At 43.1% G+C, this 22,849-nt stretch overlaps 1 protein-coding gene across 1 annotated transcript; it reads left to right on the forward strand.

Moving 5' to 3' along the window:
• Positions 1-20,308, forward strand: smg5 (SMG5 nonsense mediated mRNA decay factor). The gene is made up of 22 exons (XM_084557677.1): positions 1-637; positions 1,077-1,175; positions 3,610-3,733; positions 4,632-4,788; positions 6,142-6,231; positions 6,600-6,689; positions 7,909-7,987; positions 8,076-8,201; positions 9,485-9,553; positions 10,257-10,534; positions 10,949-11,086; positions 11,459-12,376; positions 12,471-12,640; positions 12,727-12,802; positions 13,101-13,276; positions 14,089-14,247; positions 14,447-14,506; positions 15,126-15,285; positions 16,410-16,500; positions 16,589-16,663; positions 16,746-16,884; positions 18,899-20,308. Exons 1-22 carry the CDS (start codon positions 573-575, stop codon positions 18,980-18,982), a joined length of 3,423 nt encoding a protein of 1,140 aa, XP_084413803.1. The 5' UTR covers positions 1-572; the 3' UTR covers positions 18,983-20,308.
• The last annotated feature ends 2,541 nt before the right edge of the window (positions 20,309-22,849 follow it).

Consider the following 22,849-nt stretch of genomic DNA (forward strand, 5'->3'; position numbering starts at 1 on the left):
TACTGTCTCTGCTGCAAATAATATCCAAAAACTTATGTGATGTTTGTCTAAAGTTTACATTTCTTGATTTTTTTTTCCAAATTGCAGGGTCATAACAATTTTTTTCATACGGATTTTAAAAGAAATGGGGTTTTGTACGCTATCTGGCAACCCCAGACGTAATCTCGTGATTTCGCTCTATACTCTCGCGATATTCAGGCGGTCAGTGCCTGATCGGAATAATGGCCGCCTTCGTAGCTATGGCCGGAACGGGGAACAACACAAGAGGCACATCAGAGCTTTTTAGCTGACCGGGAAGAGCGTAAATTACCGGGCACCCCCTCCTACCCGGTGTTCAGAACGCATGGGTAGAGGGGGCTTTGCCAAAAGGACACAAGAAACGAAAGAGACTCGGAGGGAAGCGGAGGAAAGCTAACGCTACGTTGATAGCTAGCGCTAGCTGGTTATCAACACGGTTGTCACTGCCGGCGGAACAAACCCCGAGTAGCCGTGACAACTGTGTGTCGGGAGGGTTGAGGGAAGCGGCGACTAAACGCTGGAGCGTGAGATCAAACATCCGGCTTGTCGGTAATATGAGCGGACCGGGGCAGGACAGCGAGCCAGAGGCCAAAGTCCTTCTCATCAAGCGGCTTTACAGGTAACTTGACGAGGCCGTTGTTTTTTGTTTTTTTTGCCTAGCTAACCAAGGTGCTAATTGGACGTTATTGTGCTGGTTAGCTTAGCTTAGCGCTAGCCAATCAGTGCTAGCTAACTACCCTTCCCTTCCTCTTGTCACGACGGTGAGTTCCCAAACATACCTGTCAGTGTAACATCAGCTAAACCTGATGGGGAGCTGCTCATTCTTTGTAGTAGCTTATCTACATGTGAGGCAGCTACATGTGTCATCATTCATGTCTTTGTTAGAGAGAAATGAAACAGAAAAGGCTTTAGCTGGTAGGGCCATGTGTTAGTGATGCTATAGTAATGCGTTTAAAATGTTCTCGTGACACATCACAACGTTTGGGCTTGTTTTTTTTATCCCATCAGTAAATGTTTAGCTCGCAGCGTTAACCTTGTCACCGTGCTGCTGCTTTCAGGGCTGTGGTGGAGTCTGTGCACAAGCTGGATGTCATCATCAGCAGCAAGTCGTCCTACAGAGAGGTCTTCAAGCCGGAGAACATCAGCCTTCGCAACAAGTACGTCCAGCTGTCCTTTTCTTTTAGGGTGTGTGTGTGTGTGTGTTTGAAGGGAGGCAGTATTTTCACTTTAATCTCAGTGGCCACATGGAGGCTGTGTGTGATCTGGTCACTTATCTAACGTGTGGTGAGTCTCTGTTTCTGTGGGCAGCATCCAGACTGTCTCCAAATCCTGTTCAGATGTCTAATACACTGATCAGCCATAACATTAAAGCTACTGACAGGAGAAGTAAATAACATTTAAACCATCTTGTGACAATTCAGTGTTCTGCTCGGAAGCTTTTGGACCTGGCATTCATCCATAGCAATGACACTCCTTGATGGCAGCAGCCATCCCCAGCAGGATGCAGCCTGACACAGACACACACACAAAAACACTTTAGGAACAACTAAAAAAAACATGAAGAACAGCACAAGGTGTTGACCTGGCCTCCAAATTCACTAGATCCCAAATTGATCAAGTATCTGTGGGATGATCCACAGAGGCACCAACTGTTTTGGAGGCACAAGGGAGACCTACACAATATTAGGAGGGTGATCTTAATGTTATGCCTGATCAGTGTATATACAAACTGACCACCTGTGATTATCTTTGAGCAAATATCTCCTTTCATAATCATTAAACAGAGCAGGTTGCAGTGGTTTTCTCTCTCCTGGATACAGCAGAGAAATCGGATTGAATAAGAGGAAGTTGGATCTAAAGTAAATGTGAGAAAGGGACATGATGATGAGTTTCGACACGGTGGGAGAGACAGAGAGGAAATGGCATCTCATCCCGCTCAGTGACTGCTTTGAGAGCTTTCTCAAACTGTATGCAAATGTAAAAGTCAGCCAAACGGTTAATGAGTCGGACTGAAAATGAACCAACAGCTGAACGAGTAGCTTTTCGTTATGAATGCTAAACTGAATAGTTTTGGTTCTAGTTGCAGGATGTATACAAATCCCATCCTTGAAAATTGCAATCGACTAGTTAGTCAAACAAACTGAAGTCTGTGTCTGTGAAGATCTGCAGACATCCAGGTCATAGTTTATCCAATAACAAAGCAAACACAAGGGTGACTGGACTTGATATTTTCTTAAAAACATTTCACTGCTCATCCACGTGACCTCTGCTGTTCAGAAGCTCTTTAGTTAATAAATAGAATAATCCTTAGTTGTTGCCCTGACTGCATGTTTACACTAATGCTAGACACATTCATCTCTGTTCATCTCTGAAAGCGTCGCTAGGCATCGTCATACCCCATAAAGATGATGTTCTACCAGTATTTAGACAGAGCCGCTCATTTTCAGATTCCTCAGGCAGGCTTTTGTGTGTGAGCTGGAGTTTGACATTCAGGATCGATGTTCTTAGTTACAGATTAAAATTTCTGTCCCTTATTGTTCCAGAACTTACTGACATTGGTTTTAGATTGTTCTCTCTTATATGAAAGCTTGGACTGGGTCAGTTCCTCCCTGACACTGCGTCAGATTATTCAGATTTGAAACTATTAACCCTTTGTGGATGTGAAAGAGCTTCTAAGCTACGGCAGCTAATTTCCTGCTCATCTTTAAGTCTGTATGAAATGTGTTACATCACTGTCTTGTGCAGTTTTGGGAAAGGCAGTTTCAGAGACGTATTTGCAAATTGCACCAGAATGATCCAGTAAACATGGAGTGGTTTCCCTGTAATGGCAGGGTAGGTGTCCTCAACAATGAATTGTCACATTTGAATGCAGTTGCGTAACCGTGTTTACATGTGAAGTGGAGGACTTAGATTTTTCTTGTGAATCAGTTCAGAGAAAATGCGAGTCACAAAAAGGGGAAGGCAAACATTTCAGTAATGCCTCAAATATTTCTTTTTGTTCCATGGTATGTAACGTCAGTAAAGTACTAACACACCTGTCAGTTTAATGCAGCGCAGACTTTACTGCGCTGTTTGTTCAGTCTGCTCTAAAACTTTAAGTATTGTGGGACCGTTTTATCAGCTCGCACTCGTTTCAGGGACGTGTAACAGACTGGAAGTTGAATGTACACCGTTTCCCTTAAAGATGGAATAATTTTGTTTTCAGACACATTCATATTACTATTCCTATTTATACAGATCACATTGTTGTACTCACTTTATGAGAAGGTGTAAAAAACATTTTATTCCAGAGCAGCAAATGTTGACACTCGAGAAACTTGAACAGCAAAGGTTGGGATATTTGCATGGAAGAAACCAGAAATGATTAACAGCTTATCAAAAAAAGTAGTATTTGTTCTAGCTGTAGTAGAGAGTAGCTAAGTGGACTGAAGCTGGAAAAGCTTTGTGATAAGTCATGAGTAGGACGGTGTTTGAGTTGTTGCATAGCGCCACACTTAATGTGAAACTGGGTTGACTCATCGGTCCACTTGTCAAATGGGTGACTCGACTTCCTCCTGAATATATGCATGACCTTTTTTATTTTGTTTTCAGGCTGAGGGAGCTTTGTGTGAAACTGATGTTCCTACACCCCGTCGACTACGGCCGTAAGGCTGAGGAGCTGCTCTGGAGGAAGGTTTACTATGAAGTCATCCAGGTCATCAAGACCAACAAGAAGGTAACTTTCACCTGCCTCTCTGCATTTGTTAATCCAGGTAGTTTTTCCACTTGTTAGCTGGTTTGACTGAATGGTTTCCACTTTAAAACCACCCCAGTACACTTTAGGATTACATGTTTTGTGCTTTTCTGAATGAAGAGTTGTAGCTTAAGTCCTATTTGCACTGGACCAGTTTTACCTTTAGGACATCATGTGATTTAAAACAACCCCCCTACGTCTGGGTTTCATGTGGCACATTCGCACGGAATAAACAAACTCTGTGTTTTACACTATGCATATTTATGTCTCTGCTACTTTCCGGTTCATTCCACTGCATGTCAGGGGACATTTGACTCTTTTTACAGTTTTAGTTTCTTTGCACATTCTAATTGATAATAAAAAGTATATTTTTAAAATAAAACATTGTGAGGCTATTGATCCCGGGGAAGAAATTACGAACGACCTGTCAGTATTTAAATCAGCCCCCCCTTTGTCCATGAACACATTAATGCTTGATTTAATGATTTCATCCGTCTACATAGGTGAATGGGTCAAACACATCTCTCCACTTTGCACCCTAACATCTGTCCAGACTTTGATTTACAGCACAGCCTTCGTAATTCTTAAGTAACAAGAGGCAGGAAAAAGCTGCGAATCAAACAAAAGTCTTGAAAAAGTAAAAACACACTCCCCCCAAATCACAGAGATGCTGATTCACACTGGATTAGTTTTATCAAAGGACCGCTGTGTTACGAGAAATAGGGGAGGTAATTTAAGGTGTAATTTTTACGGACATGGCCGATTCACACAGGAAATTATCGGAGGTCGCCAGGTAAAACTAGTCCCATGTGAATAGGGCTTGTGTGCTCAGATCATGTTTATTGTTGTTGTTCTGATCTGTGTCTTTCTTCCACTGCAGCACATCCACAGTCGCAGTGCTTTGGAGTGCGCCTACAGAACACACCTGATCGCCGGCGTGGGTTTCTACCAACACCTGCTGCTCTACATCCAGTCACATTACCAGCTGGAGCTGCAGGACTGCATCGACTGGACCCACGTCACAGACCCACTGATCGGTAAGACGTCCAAGCACAAACTTCTTCTTCTCTCTCTCTCAGCTTTTTCTTTTACATTCTATGACTGGTTCTTTGTCACAACATGAGCCTTTCTAGGGGTGCTCTACTCTGTGATCTCATATTTTCACAGAACACTAAACTGTTGGAAGTCACTACAAGTAACAGTATTGAAGTAAGGGATAATGCCCGACGAGGTGTCCATTAACAGAAATTAATGGACAACGCGGAGGCGTGAACCGTCCGACGCGAAGTCCATTAATTTCTGTTAATGGACACCTCGAAGGGCATTATCCCGCTTATACCATGGTCACTTACGAAAGAAAGAAATATTTAATCAATTAATAATACTTTAATGTGTTTTAGAGTTAAAATAGTGAGGGTTTTTTTATTTTTACAAGTCGAGCGCACTATTTAATATCTCCCGTATGCAGGCGTTGGCCATAGCGACCCGACCGCAGCAGTTGATCAGTGATGGGAAGTGAGATGATGGCTTAACCTTACGTTATGTGATACGAAGTATCATTTCAGAAGGCCAGTGCTACTTGTGTGTGTCCAGAGGATGATGCGAAATTTTGTTTCAAAGAATCAAAGTTCACAGATAGTTTCCTAAATCGTTTTCTTTGTGTTTATCTCGTCCTTGTCATCCTCTAATTCGTTCAATTCCTCCGGTGTCACCTCCTTGTGTCGCTTCCCCTTTTTCTTTTCATATTCTCTTCTCTCTTTTTCTTCTGCTGCATCCCAGTCTTCAAAGTTGTCAAACTCACCAAATAAGTTAAAAGAAATGATAAAATCACTCATGTTTTGTCTGTCTTGCTTTTGCGATGAATAAACTGTGAAATAACGTTGAGTCTCCGTTGCCATGGTTACCATCTAGCGTTTGAGCCAGCGCAATAATTTAGACCTGTCATCAGGCAATTTGACGGAACGTCTTTCCTAGGTGTACATTATCACTTTTTAACCCACACCCTCCAGCCAATCAGAATCGAGTATTCACCCAGACCATGGTATAACATGAGTTATTGCATAGTGAAAAAAACGAATACTGCACAAGGAGATTATTGCACCTGGATTACTGTGATACATAGAGTTTACAATTTACAGTTAACAGAGGATGGTTACATTAAATTATAACAGAGTCTGACCAACACTCAGCAGGAGGAGTTCTAGAGTTTGATGTCCACAGGCTTGAATGAGCTCCTGTGGTGCATTTGGGTTGAATGAGTGTATTGCTGAAGATACTGCTCTGCTGCATTATGACCTGGTGGTGTTGTTGCAGAACTCCGAATCGTTTTGCTCATCGGCTAAATTCTGGAAAAAGTTCAAATAAATCATTGTGTAATTGTTCCCTAACAGGCCGAAAGAAACCGGTGTCAGCCACCCCCAAAGAGATGGAGTGGGCACAGATGGCCTGTCATCGCTGCCTGGTCTATCTCGGAGATCTTGGTAATAATATGTTAATAAAATATGTAATTAATTCATCTCTCTGCCCGGCCTTTAGAGGTGTGAGACAGCATGTGTGTGTCACTGAGCGTGGGAAAATGTTGGCGTTGTTATATATCATGTAATTGGCAGGAGGCTGGAAGTTAGTTTAACTGAGTGATGCATTAGAGTTTGGACTGATAGATTATTTATATATAGTGTTCCCTTTCAGATTTAGACTTGACAGAAAAATGTTGGTTAGACTTAAATTTATATCTGAAGTTTAGTTCCAGTTGTGTGTGAGAACATTTCTGAAATAAATTCAACTAATTATATATTCTCCACCTTATCTTTTAATCATCTCATTTGTGTATTTGCTGTTTTCCCTTCAGCCCGCTACCAGAATGAACTCGCTGGAGTGGAGGCTGAGCAGCTGGCAGAGAGGTTTTACCACCAGGCGTTATCTGTGATGCCACACGTGGGTGAGTGACTGTCGTTTAAAATACACTACCTGACCATGAAAAAAAAAAAAAAAAAAGGTCCCACACTCTAATATATCATTGGACCTCCTTTAGCTTTGATTCCAGCACATTCTCTGTATCATTGTTTCCATAATCTTCTCCAATGTCACCAGATTTACTTCCATCCAGTGTTGCATTAATTTTTCACCAAGATCTTGTATTGATGATGGGAGAGACTTTTTTTTTTTGGGCCAGGCAGTGTATATATAAAGTCAATTTGCCTGTGGTCATAGAGGACATAGTAAAGACATAGTGGATGGGACTTTAGGTAGCTCCGTCAGCCAGAGAGCAAGAAGGAGCGCTTCAGGACGTCCTTTGTCCCCTCAGCAGTCAGAGCGTTTCTTAGCTCTGCTGCTGAGCTTCTTTTCTTGGACATATAAAGAACATAATACATCTGTCTATAGCAACTCATCCCTCGTGTTGCTTCATGTCATTACCTCATGTCATTTTGGTGCAGCTCCTCTTGGAGTTTGTCTTTATACGCGATATTCATGAATATCATTATGTATCTTCAACATCCACCACTTCAACCTTTGATTAACACTCGTTGTTTGCTTAGCTACTTTAAACCTGATGAAATATGTAAATATTTTTTGTACTTTAACATATTTACTTCTGTATAGTTTCTCTTGTCTTATCTTATTCTATTTTTTTTATTTTGTACTGTTGATCCCTGCCGCTGTGACACCTTTATTTCCCCTCTGGGATAAATAAAACTTACCTATCTTATCTTACTTTATATTCAAGTCTTTGCCAATCAGCCTATGAAATGATAACCAGCAGCAGGTAAATCTCCTTGATCTGTTTTTCCAGAGTTGAAGACAAGAGAAATAACTAGGAGTATGTTGGAGACACCACAGTTTTTAATATAACTATAGTTCTGTGAGTTTGCCATTCCCGTTGGTCAGTGACATTGAAATATAATCTAGGAAACATCCAAGAAACATCCAGAGAAGGAGAAACTCAGAGGAATTCAGAGGAAGGATTACGATAGATTATTTTACAAAAGCTGCATTTTGAATGAAGTTATTTGTGTCTAAAATTCTTGACTCGTACGGCTGTAATATTTTAGGTCACGCATTCTTTTTTTTTTTCACAGATTTAGGATTGAACTTGAGCCAATGATTCCCAGTCCACGTTGTGTAACTGTTATTTTCTTTTCTCTCCCACCTATCTGCAGGAATGCCCTTTAACCAACTGGGCACGCTGGCAGGGAGCAAGTTCTACAACGTTGAAGCAACCTACTACTACCTACGCTGGTGAGGGATGTTTATGTGCAAGTCATGGTTGAACTTTAACAACCTGTTGCAAGTCTTTTAACAGATTTCTAATCTCTGCCTGCCTCAGCATCCAGTCAGACGCCCCCTTCGAGGGCGCCTACGGCAACCTGAAGCGCCTGTTCGACAAAGCTGCCAAAATGTACCACCAAGTGAAGAAGCAGGAAATGAAGAAGCTGTCTCCGTCTCGGCAAAGGTGAATGAGTTGCAGATCTTTTATCTTCATTTTGTTGGGTTTTCTGTCTCATATTCTGTTAAATTCTGTTATTAATGGTCATCGTTTACTTGCTTGGTTAACATCCACTTGAAATAAACAAAATATTGTGACTTCAGTCGGCTTCCATCCCAGAGCGGCTTTAATCGGGTCCCAGCTGACTGCTGGGGCTTCACATAATTAATGTAATTGTGCGCTCAGCGCTCTCGCCACTGGTGGGACAGAGCAGCGTCTTTCTCTCTCTGCAGATGAGATTAGATGATTGATGATCCCTGTGGGTAAATTACATTGTTGAAGCAACAAAAGAAACAGGATTCAGGTGGAATAAAAGACAAATATGGGCACAAATAAAGAATGTAAAATAAGCACTTCAGGAGCTTAATGCTTGGTACATCTGGAAGCAGATAAGTCGCATATCACTGCCATCCTCTACTGCAGTGTTTCCCTTTGTTCTACTGTCTTAATAAAAGCCCTTAATAGTGATGACATCCCCAACTATAAAAAACAATTATTTATACATTATATGAAATGTCTGCACATAAGATAAGAGTGTGCCTGTGTGGTTCATCCACAGGAATACTAAACATAACATAAGCTGCTGAGACGTGGCGTTCTATGGACACATGTGTGAAAGATTAAATAAAGTATCAGCGAATAAAACGACTTTATAGTAAACAGTTGCCTTTCAATCTAACTTTGATAGCTAGCGCTTACAAAGTTACGCTATTTCACTTTACGTCTGGAGTTGTTTCATCTGTGTTTTGACCTCCTCTCTTTAAATAATTGTAAATTTCCATGGTCTAAAAGTCAAGAGAGCAAACATCGGTGGTGGTAACATAAAACATTTAGTAGTAAACAACATAAATAGCTTCAAATGCTACGGGAGTTTACCGTTTTTGCCGTCAGGTTAAACTCAAGACAGGGCAGGTGAGCGGCCGGTGTGTGTGGAGTGTTTTGGGAGGAGGCAGCTTTGGGAAGGGGAGGCAGGGAGAGACGCTTTCAGGAGCAAAAGGGAAAAACAACGCAAGCACAACGTTGTTTGAAACGTGCAAAATGCGTTCCAATTCGTAATGAGACCATGTATCTGGACCAGTATTCCAGCCCTGCCATAAGATCTGTAGTTGCAAAGATACTGATGTTTATGCTGAGATCATAGCTAAATGATTTCACCACTGCCTCAAACAGGGAAGTATTACATTGATTTTTGTTGTGGTTTTATAAATAGATATTATATATTTTTTTTTCCGCTTGTCATTTTTCTGCAGATCCAGAGACATTAAGCGCCTCCTGGTGAGCTTCATGTACCTCCAGAGCCTGCTGCAGCCCAAGAACAGGTAAGTTTGTGCTTTCACCGTCCACAGTGGAAATCCACCAGTTCAGTCTGTTTGCACCGGGGGAACAGTTTTAATGTAGTGGCTGACCTCCTACCTGCACCGGTGATATCAAAGTCAAATATTTGTTTTTGTAAAGTGCGAGCAGAGGTCCAGAGACGGTGAATCAAAAAGTTCTGTCGTGATTTCACCTGCTACCAAGGTGCACGGAGCAGGAAAATGAATTGTAATTGTCTAGAGAGGTCGAGAGTCCAGCAGCACTTGTAATAAACAGATCAACTTTATTAGACTGACGCGTTTCAGCTCGTGCTCGTCATCAAAGTGTTTAGTGCCCGTAGAGCTGACGTGAACCGGTTGAACTTGGATTTTTCATTGTTTAATTGTTCCTGATTCAGCGTGTAGAGATGCTTCAGTTTCAAAACAATGGATTTCAGAGCTTTGTGATGCTCTCCCTCTAGTTTCACATCTTGCGTACGTTTTGCTTTTGTGCACCTCATACTTTTTAAAAATCCAATCAGCTTCCAGTCCTGATGTTGCTCTCAGTTAAGCTTCTGCCATGTTTTGGACCTAATCTCATTGCTTGAGGCCTGGCGAGACCACAGTGAGATTTCTCATGAGAGGATGGCGTGTATTTAAATGTTATGAATCATGATTGGATCTTTCAAATCAAGATTATTAACAGTGCGCATCCTCTGTCTGTGTTTAGTCTGATGGAGACGGAGCTGACGTCACTCTGCCAGTCGGTGCTGGAGGACTTCAACCTGGTGCTGTTCTACCTGCCGCCGCCAGCCCACGGCGTGGCTCACCACTGCCCCAGCGAGGAAGAGGAGGAGCAGCAGCCACAGCAGCCGCAGCAGCAGCAGCAGCAGCAGCAGCAGCAGCAGCAGCAGCACACTGACAGCTCCTGCCCCGTACTGCCTGACACCCTCGTCTTCAAGATGGTGGTCACGTGTCTGATGGTGGTGCACAGCCTTAAGAGAGGAGGTTGGTGTGACGGTAACTCAGCAGCTATTCTGGGGTGATTTATCTTCTCCTTTTAAAAAGCTGCAGTTTTATTTTAGCATCATCCTCAGAGGGCCTGTGGATCTGAATCAAGATGTAATTAGTGGCAGATTCAGACGACAACCAGCCAGGCTCTGGTTTTATTTTTGGGGTGCTGTGCAGATAACTCATGTGTTAGAGCACATGACTCTGTCTAAACACACAATAGGAAGCGTTTGACCTCAAAGTGAAATCTGGACACTACTTTGATATTTAATACATTTAAATATTATTATCTTTGTGTAGATGACGGCCAAAGTTGAACCTCATTCAGCCTCTGAATATTTGTCCCTGGTCTCTTTCAGTTCACCTTTAATCCATTTTGTACTGACACATGTTGGTGTTTTCTGACTTCAGGATCAAAGCAGTACAGTGCTTCCATAGCTTTTACTCTGGCCCTGTTCTCCCACCTGGTGAACCACGTCAACATTCGGCTGCAGGCCGAACTGGAGGAGGCGGAGAGCCAGGTGCCTCCACTTCACACTGATGCTGCAGGTGAGAGAGACAATCCCATCAAACCCTGTTTACATAAATAAATGCAACAGAAAAAAACGCCTCAGAATCTTCACAAAATCAAGAGACTGGATCCGAAACCAAATTTATAGATATTGTGTGTGGCAAGAAAACCTTTTAGAATATTTGGCAGCCATATTTAGATCAGACCACTGACAGGAGAAGTAAATAACATTGACCATCTTGTGACAATTCAATGTTCTGCTGGGAAACTTTAGGACCTGGCATTTGAAGTTCAAACACGTCTATTCACTCTTTTTGACAAACTCATGTCGTTGGATGTAAAAGATTTTAGAGAAACGTCTTTGACAAACTGTCAGAGTTAAAGTATTCTATTTTTCTTCTCTTCTCTAGATGACCTGGAGATGAGGGATGTGTCGGCTCCGCCTGCAGATCACTCTGATGAGAGGCCTCTGCAGAACGGTTCCTTGGAGCGAGAGGATGAGGAGGACAAGGAGGCAGATGGCTCCGAGCGGGTCGGCACCCAAAAGCACGTCAGTGTGGAGGAGCAGCGTCAGGTGGAAGAGGAGAAACAGAGGCAGAAGAAGAAGTACACCCGCCTTTCCCGACTCCGCCGCCGCCGCTGCGCTCGCAAAGACACTCGAGGAGAGGACGAAAGCGACCTGAGCGAAGGCTTCGAGAGCGAGGAAGACGAAGACGACGACGAAGAGAGGAGGGGTCGGGCTGATTCAACAGGTGGCACCACGACGGGAACCCCGGTCAATCCTACATCTGTCCGGAAGGAGGCTAAGAGAGACCCGCTGGGCGAGGAAGGCAGCTGGGGAAGTGGCTCGGAGGAAGAGGAGGAGGAGGAAGGAGGAACGGCGTTCGACGTGGAGACGGACTCGGACATGAACAGCCAGGAGTCTCGCTCAGACCTGGAAGACATCGAGGACACGGAAAACTCCGATAACTTAGAGGGCCAGGCCCGGGAGCATCAGGAGGAAGAGGAGGATGAGGAGCAACCAAAGGAGGAAGGAGGAGAGAGGGACGGCGACACACCTCCCACCACCAACGGGCCCCTGGCGCCCAGCGACTCCAGCATCAGCAGTAACCTCCAGGCCATGTCTTCTCAGCTCTTCCAGGCAAAGCGCTGCTTCCGCCTGGCGCCGACCTTCAGCAACATGCTGCTGAGGCCCCAACCCTCATCTTCCTCGGGTATTCCCACCCCTACTGACACCTCTGCTCCCCCCTCCCAGGAGACTCCTCCTCCTCCCGGGGAATCACCTTGTGACATTAATCCCGGTACTGCTAACGGAACCAATGAAAACGGTAACATGCAAAATCTTCCCTTGTATCATCACAGAGAATTTAAACTGTGGTTCTGTTGAAATCAAACTCGTCTTTGTTTTGCCTCGTCCTCTAGACCTGGACTCTGATTCAGAAGGGAGTCAGCACAGCACTCAGTCCGTACACAGTGAAAAAACTCTGCTGGAGAAGCTGGAGATCCTGACCAATCAGGGTTTAATCCAGGTGGTGAAGGTCTTTGTCGATTGGCTCAGGACAAACACAGATATCATCCTCATGTGTGCACAGGTGAGGCGACAGATACTCCTGCTTTGTCTCTCTTTGAAACTCATGACTTTTTCGGAGTGTATTTAACAAACCGCTCATCTCTGCAGAGTTCTCAGAGTCTGTGGAACCGACTGTCTGTGCTGCTCAACCTGTTACCAGACGGCAGCAAGATGCTGGAGGCCGGTGAGTTTCTGCATTCAATCTCACGGGGTCTACAAATATTAAAATTCATCCATGGCATGATGACATAGTAATAAGTTATCAGGCGGTTTAATGAAATGATGTTAATGGATGTTATATCAGATTTTGTACTGTACACTCACTTTCCAAACACTCGGCTCTCACACTGAATAGTTGTCTCCCTGTGTGACTTTTACACTGACGAGTCATTTATCCATCTATCCATCTATCCATCTATCCATCTATCTATCTATCTATCTATCTATCTCTGTGTGTGTGTGTGTGTGTGTGTGTACCCCAGAGCTCGGACTGAACGCGGAGGTGACGGAGTTATTAAACGAGTGTGAGCAGCCGGGTTTGGTCCAGAGTCTGCTGCTGCCGGAGGACCTGGCTCTGCGACACCTGCCCGCTCTCAGCGTGGCTCACCGACGCCTCGATTTCACGCGCCGCAACCCCTCCCTCAGTTCTCTAGAGGAGGTACTAACTCATACTCATACACACACAGGATCAAGCTTTTAGCAAATTATCAAACTACAGATGTGTAGAAAAACAATGGGAATTATCTCTACTGTGCAAATTGCAATCTTATTATTGTTTTTTAAATGAGCCATGTGTATACTGCAACATATATATATATATATATATATATATATATATATAGACCTTCCCGTGTAGTTGATTCAATGAGATTTCAATATCTTGCAATATTTGCAGCAAATTTCATGCAATTAGGTCACGAACTGAGACCAGAGATGAAATGATTAGTCATTAGCCCATTAGGAAAAAAGATATTTGGCTGCTATTTTGATCACAGATTAATTCTTTAAGATGTTTTTCTTTGGCTTGTGGTTGTGAACTAAATATTTTCAGATTTAGGCTGAGAATTCCTTCTAAAAAGCTGATAAAAATAAGAGAAAGTCAGTGTCCTTTCAGAGGATTGTGTACATTTAAGAAACAAATTAAATTAAATTTAAATAAATAAAGGGTTTATAGACTAAAACTGTTAATTGAGAGATCAAACTTGCAGATAAATTGATTTTATATAAGATGAGAGATAAAATATTCCACCATCTCTGTTGGAGCCTGCTGACAAATCACGATGCACTTCACCATCTGCCGTGTTAAAATGTGTCCGCACAGTCTACAAGTATAAAATGAAGAGGGAGGATTGTTAATAATTACAACAGAGAGCACCTTTAAACCTTTAATACAGAGATATTTGAGTCAAATCTCATGAAGTAAAGGCTTTGTCACGTTAAAACCGTTTCCTTCCTTCTGTTTTCTCCCAGTGTGTGGTGCGAGTGTGCTGTATCCGCAGTTTTGGCCACTTCCTCACGAATCTCCAAGGCAACGTTCTGCACTTCAACCCGGAGGCCGGCATCTTCACCAGCATCAGCCAGTCCGAGCAGGAGAATCTGGTGCAGCAGGCCAAGGCCCAGTTCCGAATGGTGAGTGACGTCCGAACAGAACAGTGACCCTGAAGAACCGCAGGGAGTCTGCATTCAGTTGGCGGTGTTGTGTAACGGTTGGCCGGCGTTAAACGTGACGAATGTTTAATTAATGACCTGGAATCAGACTTTTTTTTTGTGTTCAAACAGTCTGTCCCATTTGATGTTGACTCTTCTTTGTTTATCTCTGTTTGTGCAGGCTGAAGAGGAGGCTCGTCGGAATCGCTTGATGAGGGACATGGCTCAGCTTCGACTACAGGTTTTTATTATCAGTCTGTCCCCTGGCTGTTTACCGTGTCTCCGTTTCCTCTTCTTCATATCCGGGCAGAGACACGGCTGTGTGCTGAGTCTGCCGTCGCTGTAAAGGATCCTAGTTTTGTTGAACATAAATTAAATATTTAATTTGTTTTATTTCATTTAAATCAATAAATTAAATTAGGTAAAAAAAAAAACAGGCCTGCACTAAATCACAGCTTCGTGACTCTTCTAGAGGTTGTAATTCAACTGGATGATCATTTTGGAGGATGTGGTTTGTGATGCTGTTAAAACTGGATTGAATTAAACTCTGGTTTGTTTCTGTTATTTACTGCCTACGATGGGGTTGTCAAAATAATAGGAACAAGTGTCGGAACAATTCAGTAGTTCCACAGATCACAGCCTCCAAAACGAAAACACAGTTGAAGCAGAAGCTGTCTCTGTTATGTGACATAAATAACACGCAGAATGCCTGTTATGTTGTCATGCATTCACTAGTGTACCTAATGAACTGGCAAGTGCATGAACATCCATCTGAATCTCAGCTCGTCTTGAAGTCTTCTGCTGCCGTCAAACACGACTCTCTCAGATTAATCACAGCTCGTCTGCTCTCCTCTCTGCAGTTGGAGGTGTCACAGCTAGAGGGCAGCCTTCAGCAGCCTAAAGCGCAGTCGTCCATGTCTCCCTACCTGGTGCCGGACACGGCTGCTCTCTGCCAGCATCTGAACCTCATCCGACAGCTGGCCGGTAGCGGCTGCTTCATCATCATCATCCCTCGGACGGGTCAGTGCGCCGCCCCTCCTCGTCCTCTGTCTGCCCTGCACAGCTAGAATGTGTTGTTTGGCTGATCCAGTGATCTGCAGCAATGCTTCTCGTGATCACTGATTCTTCTTCAGGACAGAATGTCGTTCTGACTGAATGCAGATGTTCAGATGTTGTTTACTGCTGAACTTAAAACTGTCTGCAGGTCTTAAGTCTTTGTTTTAGGGGAGCGTGAGCCACAGAGTCAATGACAAGAGATAGAGAAAGGAAGGAGAGTTGATGCATAGGAAAGTCTCCCATCAGTTTTGGGCCTATAACAGCAGCTTATTTTATAGTACCAACTGTTAATAACTGCTAAATTCATAACACTGATTAATCTGCAAGGTTACGACATATCACGCTGCAGCAACCAAGAGCCAGGAGTCCCAGTAGTCAACAAGTTAAATTAAACCTATTCACCACTTCTTTCCAAAACTGCTGATCTATCTATCTTATCATCAGGAGCTATTGTTCCAAACTAAAATGATGAGATGAAATTAGAAATAATTCCATACCTATTACATTTTTGAGATATCTGGACATGTCTATATGGTGGAAAAAGTCCCTCAAAAGATTTATTATCGAGTCTCAGCTTCTATTATTTTCAAGAAGTCATTTGTTAAGTAAAATGTCTTTAAAACCATAAATTCTCCCTTTCGTTTTAAGACTTTTGTGTCCCTCGCCGTATAAAGTGCATTACATTTGACTTAAATGCATGAAATGCTGAGAAACAGAGGACATGTTTAGGGCTGGTTAAACTTGGGATTATTGTCAAGGAAAGCAAAATCTCAAATATTTTTGTTTCAGCTGCTCAAATGTGAATTTTTTTTGGCATTTTCATATAATTATTTTAGGCACTTGAATGCTACGAGCACTTAAAACATTTTTCCTCATGCTCTTAAATTACTTAATGGACATTTTCTCTATTTTCTGACATTTTGTGGACTAAATAATCAATAATTAATAGAAAAAATGATTAGTTGAGTAGTTGTAGCTCTACTTGACACACATGCACCAATCTGCTGTTCAGCTGTTGTCTGTAAACTCTAAACCCGAGTCAGTCCGTGTGCCGATGACTTTAGTCTGGACCGTCTTTGTGTTGTTAGTGATCGACGGACTCGACAGGCTGAAGAAGGAAAATCCTGGCGCGAGGGACGGCATCCGCTTCCTGGAGTCTGAGTTTCGCAAAGGCAACAGGTGAGCGATGGAGAACAAAGCTCGAGAAGACTCCTTCAACTGTGAGGGTTTGTTTAATCTTAACGTTCTTGATCCCGTCCTCCTCTAGGTACATACGCTGCCAGAAGGAGTCGGGTCGAAGTTTTGAAAGAGATAAACTGAAGCGACAGGACATCGACGCTTGGTGAGGCCTGCTCCTCTTCTGCTGCTCCCCCTAGAATCTAGTCATCGGATGACTTTTTAATTCCCTTCTTCTTTGCTTCCAGGCACTTATACAAGATGGTGGACAGTTGCCGTCAGCTGACCGTCTCCCAGAGCAACGGAGATGAAGACACAGCCGGCATGGTGACCATTCTCACGGGCCATCAGGTGGAGGAGCTCTGCTCTCAGTCAGCAGCGATGAAGGTCAGACACAAACACCCAGGAGGTGACATTTTCCACTCAGACTAACGGCTCCGTGAGGTTCAGCTGCTGCTCTGTTTGTGCTTCAGTGCTGTTCACTGAGCTCCTCATCTCTGCAGGATTTGTCATGCTTTGTAGAACTGAAGGAAAGGTTTGTTTTTTATCTCGTAGTATCTGATTTAGGGCAGAAGTAAAGATTCTTCAGGCTCACTTTTCATCCTGATCCAACAGACACAATCTTCCAGTGAAAAAGCAACAAGTCTTGGTGACTTCTTGTTAAAATATTATTCAGATTGGCTTGATAAGGAAGCTTAGACTCAGTCAGTACAAAGACCTTCATTCAGTATAATCTGGCTTTTAATCAAAGACACTAAAGGAAAGATGTGTTTTTACTTTTTAGTCTGTGTTAAATAAGATCTGTATCTGTTAACCAGCTCATGAAAGTCTCAGATATATCAGCTCATGAAGGATGAGACCTCACACAAATGAAACGCCACATGTTTCTGATCTTATGCTGTAATATTATCTAATGTTATTTGCTGCGTGTCACCCTGTTTCCTTTCTCCACTGTCACAGTGTAGGCACAGATCTGGGGATGCAAAGTTTTAATAAAAAGCCCAAACCTAAACATAAAGGATGTGGAGATTCGTTGTTAATACCTGTATCCAGCAGAGGGCAGTAACGTAACATGATTAGTAGATGAAAACTGACAGAAACCTTTGAGAGAAGAAGACAAAGTGGCTGCACGATTACTGAAATAACTGATGGTTGTTTGGTGTTCAGAGCCTGGGAGTAGCGATGCTAATAGCTAGCATAGCAGCGCTGCTTTCTACTGTACTCACAAGCTGTAAGCAGTATACTTCTTCACGTATAGACCTCTAAAACTAAACCAAGGTAGATTCCCATGAGTTTTCCACTTTATGTCAGTGTTAGCAACTATTAGCAGTGGTTAGCATCACAGCATGAAGGTTTAAAGGGACTCAATGTCCACAAAGTTTGTCTTTTATTTACTTCTTCTCTACAGCACTTTGGTTGTTTTTAAATGGCTTTGTAATTAAAGTTGGACTGGATTGGACAAAGAAAGAAAAGAAAAGAAGACAACGAAGTAGTTTGATCCTTCCTAAAATTTGCCCATGATGGTAATGGAGAAGCTAATGGTAATGCTAATAGATAGCATGGCAGCACTGCTTTCCAGCAGGTTGTTTCTGCACGTATAGACATCTAAAACTAAACCAAGGTAGATTTCCATGAACGTTCCACACTATGTCATTGTTAGCAACCGTTAGCAGTGGTTAGCATCACAGCATGAATGTTCAGTGTTCACAAAGTTTATGTCTTTTATTTAGAACAGCACTTATGTTGTTTTTAAATGGCTTTATAAATTAAGTTGGATGGATTGGACAAAGAGACTCATAATAAATGTGATGAAATCCCAAAAGAAAACAGCAAAGTGGTTGGACCCTTCCTAAAAATTTGCCCATGATGCTAATGGTGATGCTAATGGTGATGCTAATGGTGATGCTAATGGTGATGCTAATGGATAGCATGGCATCGCTGCTTTCCAGCAGGTTGTTTCTGCACATATAGACCTCTAAAACTCAACCAGGTAGATTTCCATGAATATTACACTCTATGTTGGTGTTAGCGACCGTTAGCAGTGCTTAGCATCACGGCATGAGGGTGGTGGGTACTAACCTTCTGGCCTGCTGCGGTCTTTATGTGGAGTTTCCTTGTTCTCCGTGTGTCTGCTGTGTCTCCTCTCATGTCGACATGACTGTTAAGACAGATAACTTTACAACATCAGCACAAGGCATTCAAGTTAAATCATACTCTGTGTATGCTAATTAATGACAGAAGTTTGAAATGTGCTTTTCATTCATAAATATCATGTTTAAATATGTCAAAATCTACCAATGAACCAAAAAGATTAATTGAATCAACTGATCAAACACATAACAGTTTGCAGCAGCTCTACACAGATCCCATTAAGTAACCAGCTGTGGTGTCTGTCTTCTAGGCGGCGGTCCAGGCGGCCGGCTCCGCGGGCATGGAGCTGAAGAACATCGTGGAGTTCTACCGTCAGTGGAAGGAGATCGGCTGAGAGGTCAAAAAGGGGGGCAGCTGTCGGCGCTGCGAACAGCTGATCGATCACAACACTCGCTCCCTCTCTCTCCCACTCTTTTGCTCTGTGTGTATCTGCGTCTCCAAAGGCAAAAAAACAAAAACAAAAAAACAACAACTCGAAAGGAAAGCTGGAAGCAGGATGGAAGAGTTAAAGCTTAGAGGGGTTGGAAAAGTAAATACAGAGGAGTAAAAAACAAAAAACACAAAAAGAGAAACGCGGGTGAAACGTCGCTATAAGAAACGGCAGATCTCCCACCTCCCAACCCGAAACACAAAGAGTGACCCGCTGTGGTCGGGGTGAGGAGACGGTGGGACGACGCTACACAATTTAAAGTGCCCCTGGTTCACGCCCTAACCAGGTTTACACTGTATATGTTAGCAAACGAGTACATAATGTGTTGAGAGAAGCCGCGCACCGCACACACAAACACTCACGCTCAGAAGAATCCATTTAGATATTTAGAGCAGTGGTTTGGATTTCGTTCCCTTCTCCCCTTTCCCTTCGGTCTCTGTTTGAGGAGCAGGTCAAGAGTGTGTGGGTCTGGTGGGGCTGGGTTTTCTTTATTTTTATAAAGTCGAAGGTGTGTGCCGACAAACGCGCTCTGTCTCACCTGACGCTCAGCCTCCACACACACCAGGCGTCCCGTAGCTCGTAGGCCTCTAGAAGGGTTGAGGAAGACAGATGTATTCTTCTCCTCTGGGATCGGGTTCTTTCCTATGTGGCTTTTTTTTTTTTTTTTTTGGTTTTCTTTATTTGCGGTGAACTTTTGTGACCAGTGACTTATGTATTGTGCTCTCTCTGTACGAGGAAAAAAAAAATGCAGGTGTCGCCCTGTTAAAGTTTTAATTTGGATTTTATTTTTGTACCCAAATGATGTCGTTTATTTTGCTTTTTTTTTGTAAGCTGAATCTGAATGATATATGCAAGAATGTTTAAGGGAAGGGGATGGGATGGGGGTTGTTGTCTTGCGTCGATCCACTGAACGAGTCTCGTTGGGAAATGAGCAGAAGCAGCCTGTAATAATCCAGAATCTATTTATCAAAGGGTCATGTGAGAGGGAGGAAGAGGAGGAGGAGGAGGAGGAGGGTATTGGCTTCGTGCCGTAGCCTGCGGGGAAGGAGGCTCAGTGGGGAGAGGCCAGCTGACCTTCCCTGAGGAATGTGGGATGTGTTCGGACCCCTGTAAACCCCTTAAATGTATCCCATCTCCATCACACCTCCATAGTGACTGTCCCATCATGCACAGTGCAAAAGAAAAGCAGTAAATGTGTGTGGCCATGCATTGAACAATAAAAAGAAACTCGTGTATGACCTCTTTGTTTTGATCTGTGCTCATTTCTCTCGTTTTATGATCAACGTTAAGCCTCTGCAGGTGTTTTAACGATGGTTTAGTTTTATCAAGCGTCCAGTGACGGTGAACGAGCGCGATCAGAAACCTCCCAAAATTAAATGTAACCATCATTAATGCACCTGCTGTGTCTTCTTAGCAGATAATTTCAGTTAAAGGACAATTCCACCGTTTTACACACAAACTGCACGTCCATCAACCTCAGGGAAACACGTACACGGCAGTTTGCATCATGGGAAATGTCGCACACAGCGGTTAAAATCAGGAAGTCTGCTGCATTTTGCAAGTACCTGTTTGGATGTGAGAAATCTCTGTAAACATCCAACCAACTGAAAATCTTCTCAAGAAGAGCTGAAGAGCAAACTAGAGATTAAAAATAAATCCTCGAACGAAGTTTCCAGATGATTCTCTTTGAATTAGAACAATAAATGAAACAGCAGAAGTTGAATTCTGCGTCATCAGATGATTAGAGCTGCACAAGACATTTGGATTTGTCTCACAAGGACTTGGCATAAAAAAACACTATCATTAGAATTAATTATTAGACTCATTAAAAGTATAAGAACCAGAAACAGCAGCTGCAGCCTCAGAGCTGACCCTGCATCTTAAACTCCCTGCAGTGAACCTGAACAACCTCCTCATGTGGAGTCTTTCCAGGGACCCCTCTCTCCCCAAACTAGGTCTCCGTGTCCCACTTCCTTGCTCTTCTGTTCCCCTCTGTCCCGGGCCCAGCGCCCGCCACTGACCATGCACACAGAATAACCAATCCCCTGAAAGCGGCACCAGTGCCACCCCAACAGGAGGCAGCTGGCACTGGTGCTGACCCGGTTTTTCTTTCTTTTCTTTCTTTCTTTCTTTTTTTTTTGCTGGGTAAGGGGGTTGGGGAAAACCTCACTGACCCCAAGCAATCCTCTTTCTGTGAGCTCATGAGGCTGCAGAGCTGCAGCAGGGACTTCTGCGTGGACGGATTGGGCTGCAGGGACAGGATGAGAGGCTTAAACACACAGAAAACCAACTAGTTAGATTTCCAAGCGAGTTAAACGCGCCTGTGCTCCGTCTGTGTGAGAGATGTCCATGCAGGGGTCTGTGCTCGCCGTGGGGAAATGCCTCGCCTGCCTGGAGTTCATGCGTAAGTCACCTCTCTACGTTTGTTTTGTTTTTTATACACATTTGGAATCGTGCGCCTTCTTTTTTTTATTGTGTTGCGTAAAATCTCTTAGTGATGGAAGTACGTTTGGTTCTGATTTTCTCCTGTTAAAGATGCTTTTGTCATCTGCGCCTTGTCTCCTGATCGCCTCCCCAACAAAGTCTCTTTTCTTTGCTGCATCCAATGGGAAGGAGGAGGCTCAACCCTGGGGGTGGGACTCCGACACTGGGGGACCCAGTGTTTTTATTTGGTTACTGCAGGAATGTGCAGAGAGAGAGAGAGAGAGAGAGAGAGAGAGAGAGAGAGAGAGAGAGACTGGGGGGATGTTTGGTACAGAATAGGGCCTCGTCCGGTTTGGGAATTATGATGGAACTGTAAGTTTTCTATTCCAAGAAAACAAAAACTATTTCTCCTCTCCTTCTCCTCTCTCTGGAGCCGTTCCACCGGACCCTACCATGAACCAACTGGACGCGTAAAAGCTGAAAGGTCAGGCCAGGTTTCTCTGTTTCCATCAGACCTAGAGCGACCCTGGATGTTTCTAGGAACTCTCTTAATGTTGCTCTGAGCTCACTCCCCTTCCTCTGCTGAGGAGACCCTGGAGGCTCGGCTCGTTTACGGGAAATGAACGTGTATTTTTATTTGTTTTCAGTGTCCTGGATCAGGCTTTGATTCCGCATGCCCAAATCTGCGTCCCCTAAGAGAATATCAATGTGCAAAGTAACTTTTACTGAAGAACTTAAGTGTAGTTTGAGTTACTTACTCAATATTTGCAGCTTTTACATGCAAATCATGAAACCGGCTTATAATCTTTTATGCCTGCAAAGGACTTCTAAATTATATATATATTTAAAATAGATATTAATGCATTCATTAAATAAATCATTAATAATAATATTAGCATAACTGATTATATGAAATAATAAAAAATGCCATTTTTCCCCTAATGAGTACTTTCCTTCTGGGACTTTTTGCACATTGTACTGAAGATACTAAGATTTTGAAAGATTTTGAACCTTACATTGATCTCCTACCATCACTACTTTAAAAATCAAGAACAAAAGAGGCCTTCGTTGACCACAATACAAGACCTGATAAAACTTCATCATCTTATTCAAAAAGTATGTTTCTAAAGGTGATATCTTCTGGTAAATTGGTGAATTAAAGAATCCTAAAATGCCTAAATCTTGACTTTCGAGCAACAACAAGACGAACATGATGATCTCATGGGAGGAGGAGGAGGAGGAGCTGATGTTACGTTAAAGGAGGAGGAGGAGGTGGCTTCTCCCAGTGGGACAGTGGAGGTTTTGTTTTTTTGTTTTCCATTGAATACACCCTGCTATTTCAGGAAT

Source organism: Chelon labrosus (genome assembly GCF_963514085.1).
Source record: "Chelon labrosus genome assembly, chromosome: 12".
Classification (NCBI taxonomy): domain Eukaryota; kingdom Metazoa; phylum Chordata; class Actinopteri; order Mugiliformes; family Mugilidae; genus Chelon; species Chelon labrosus.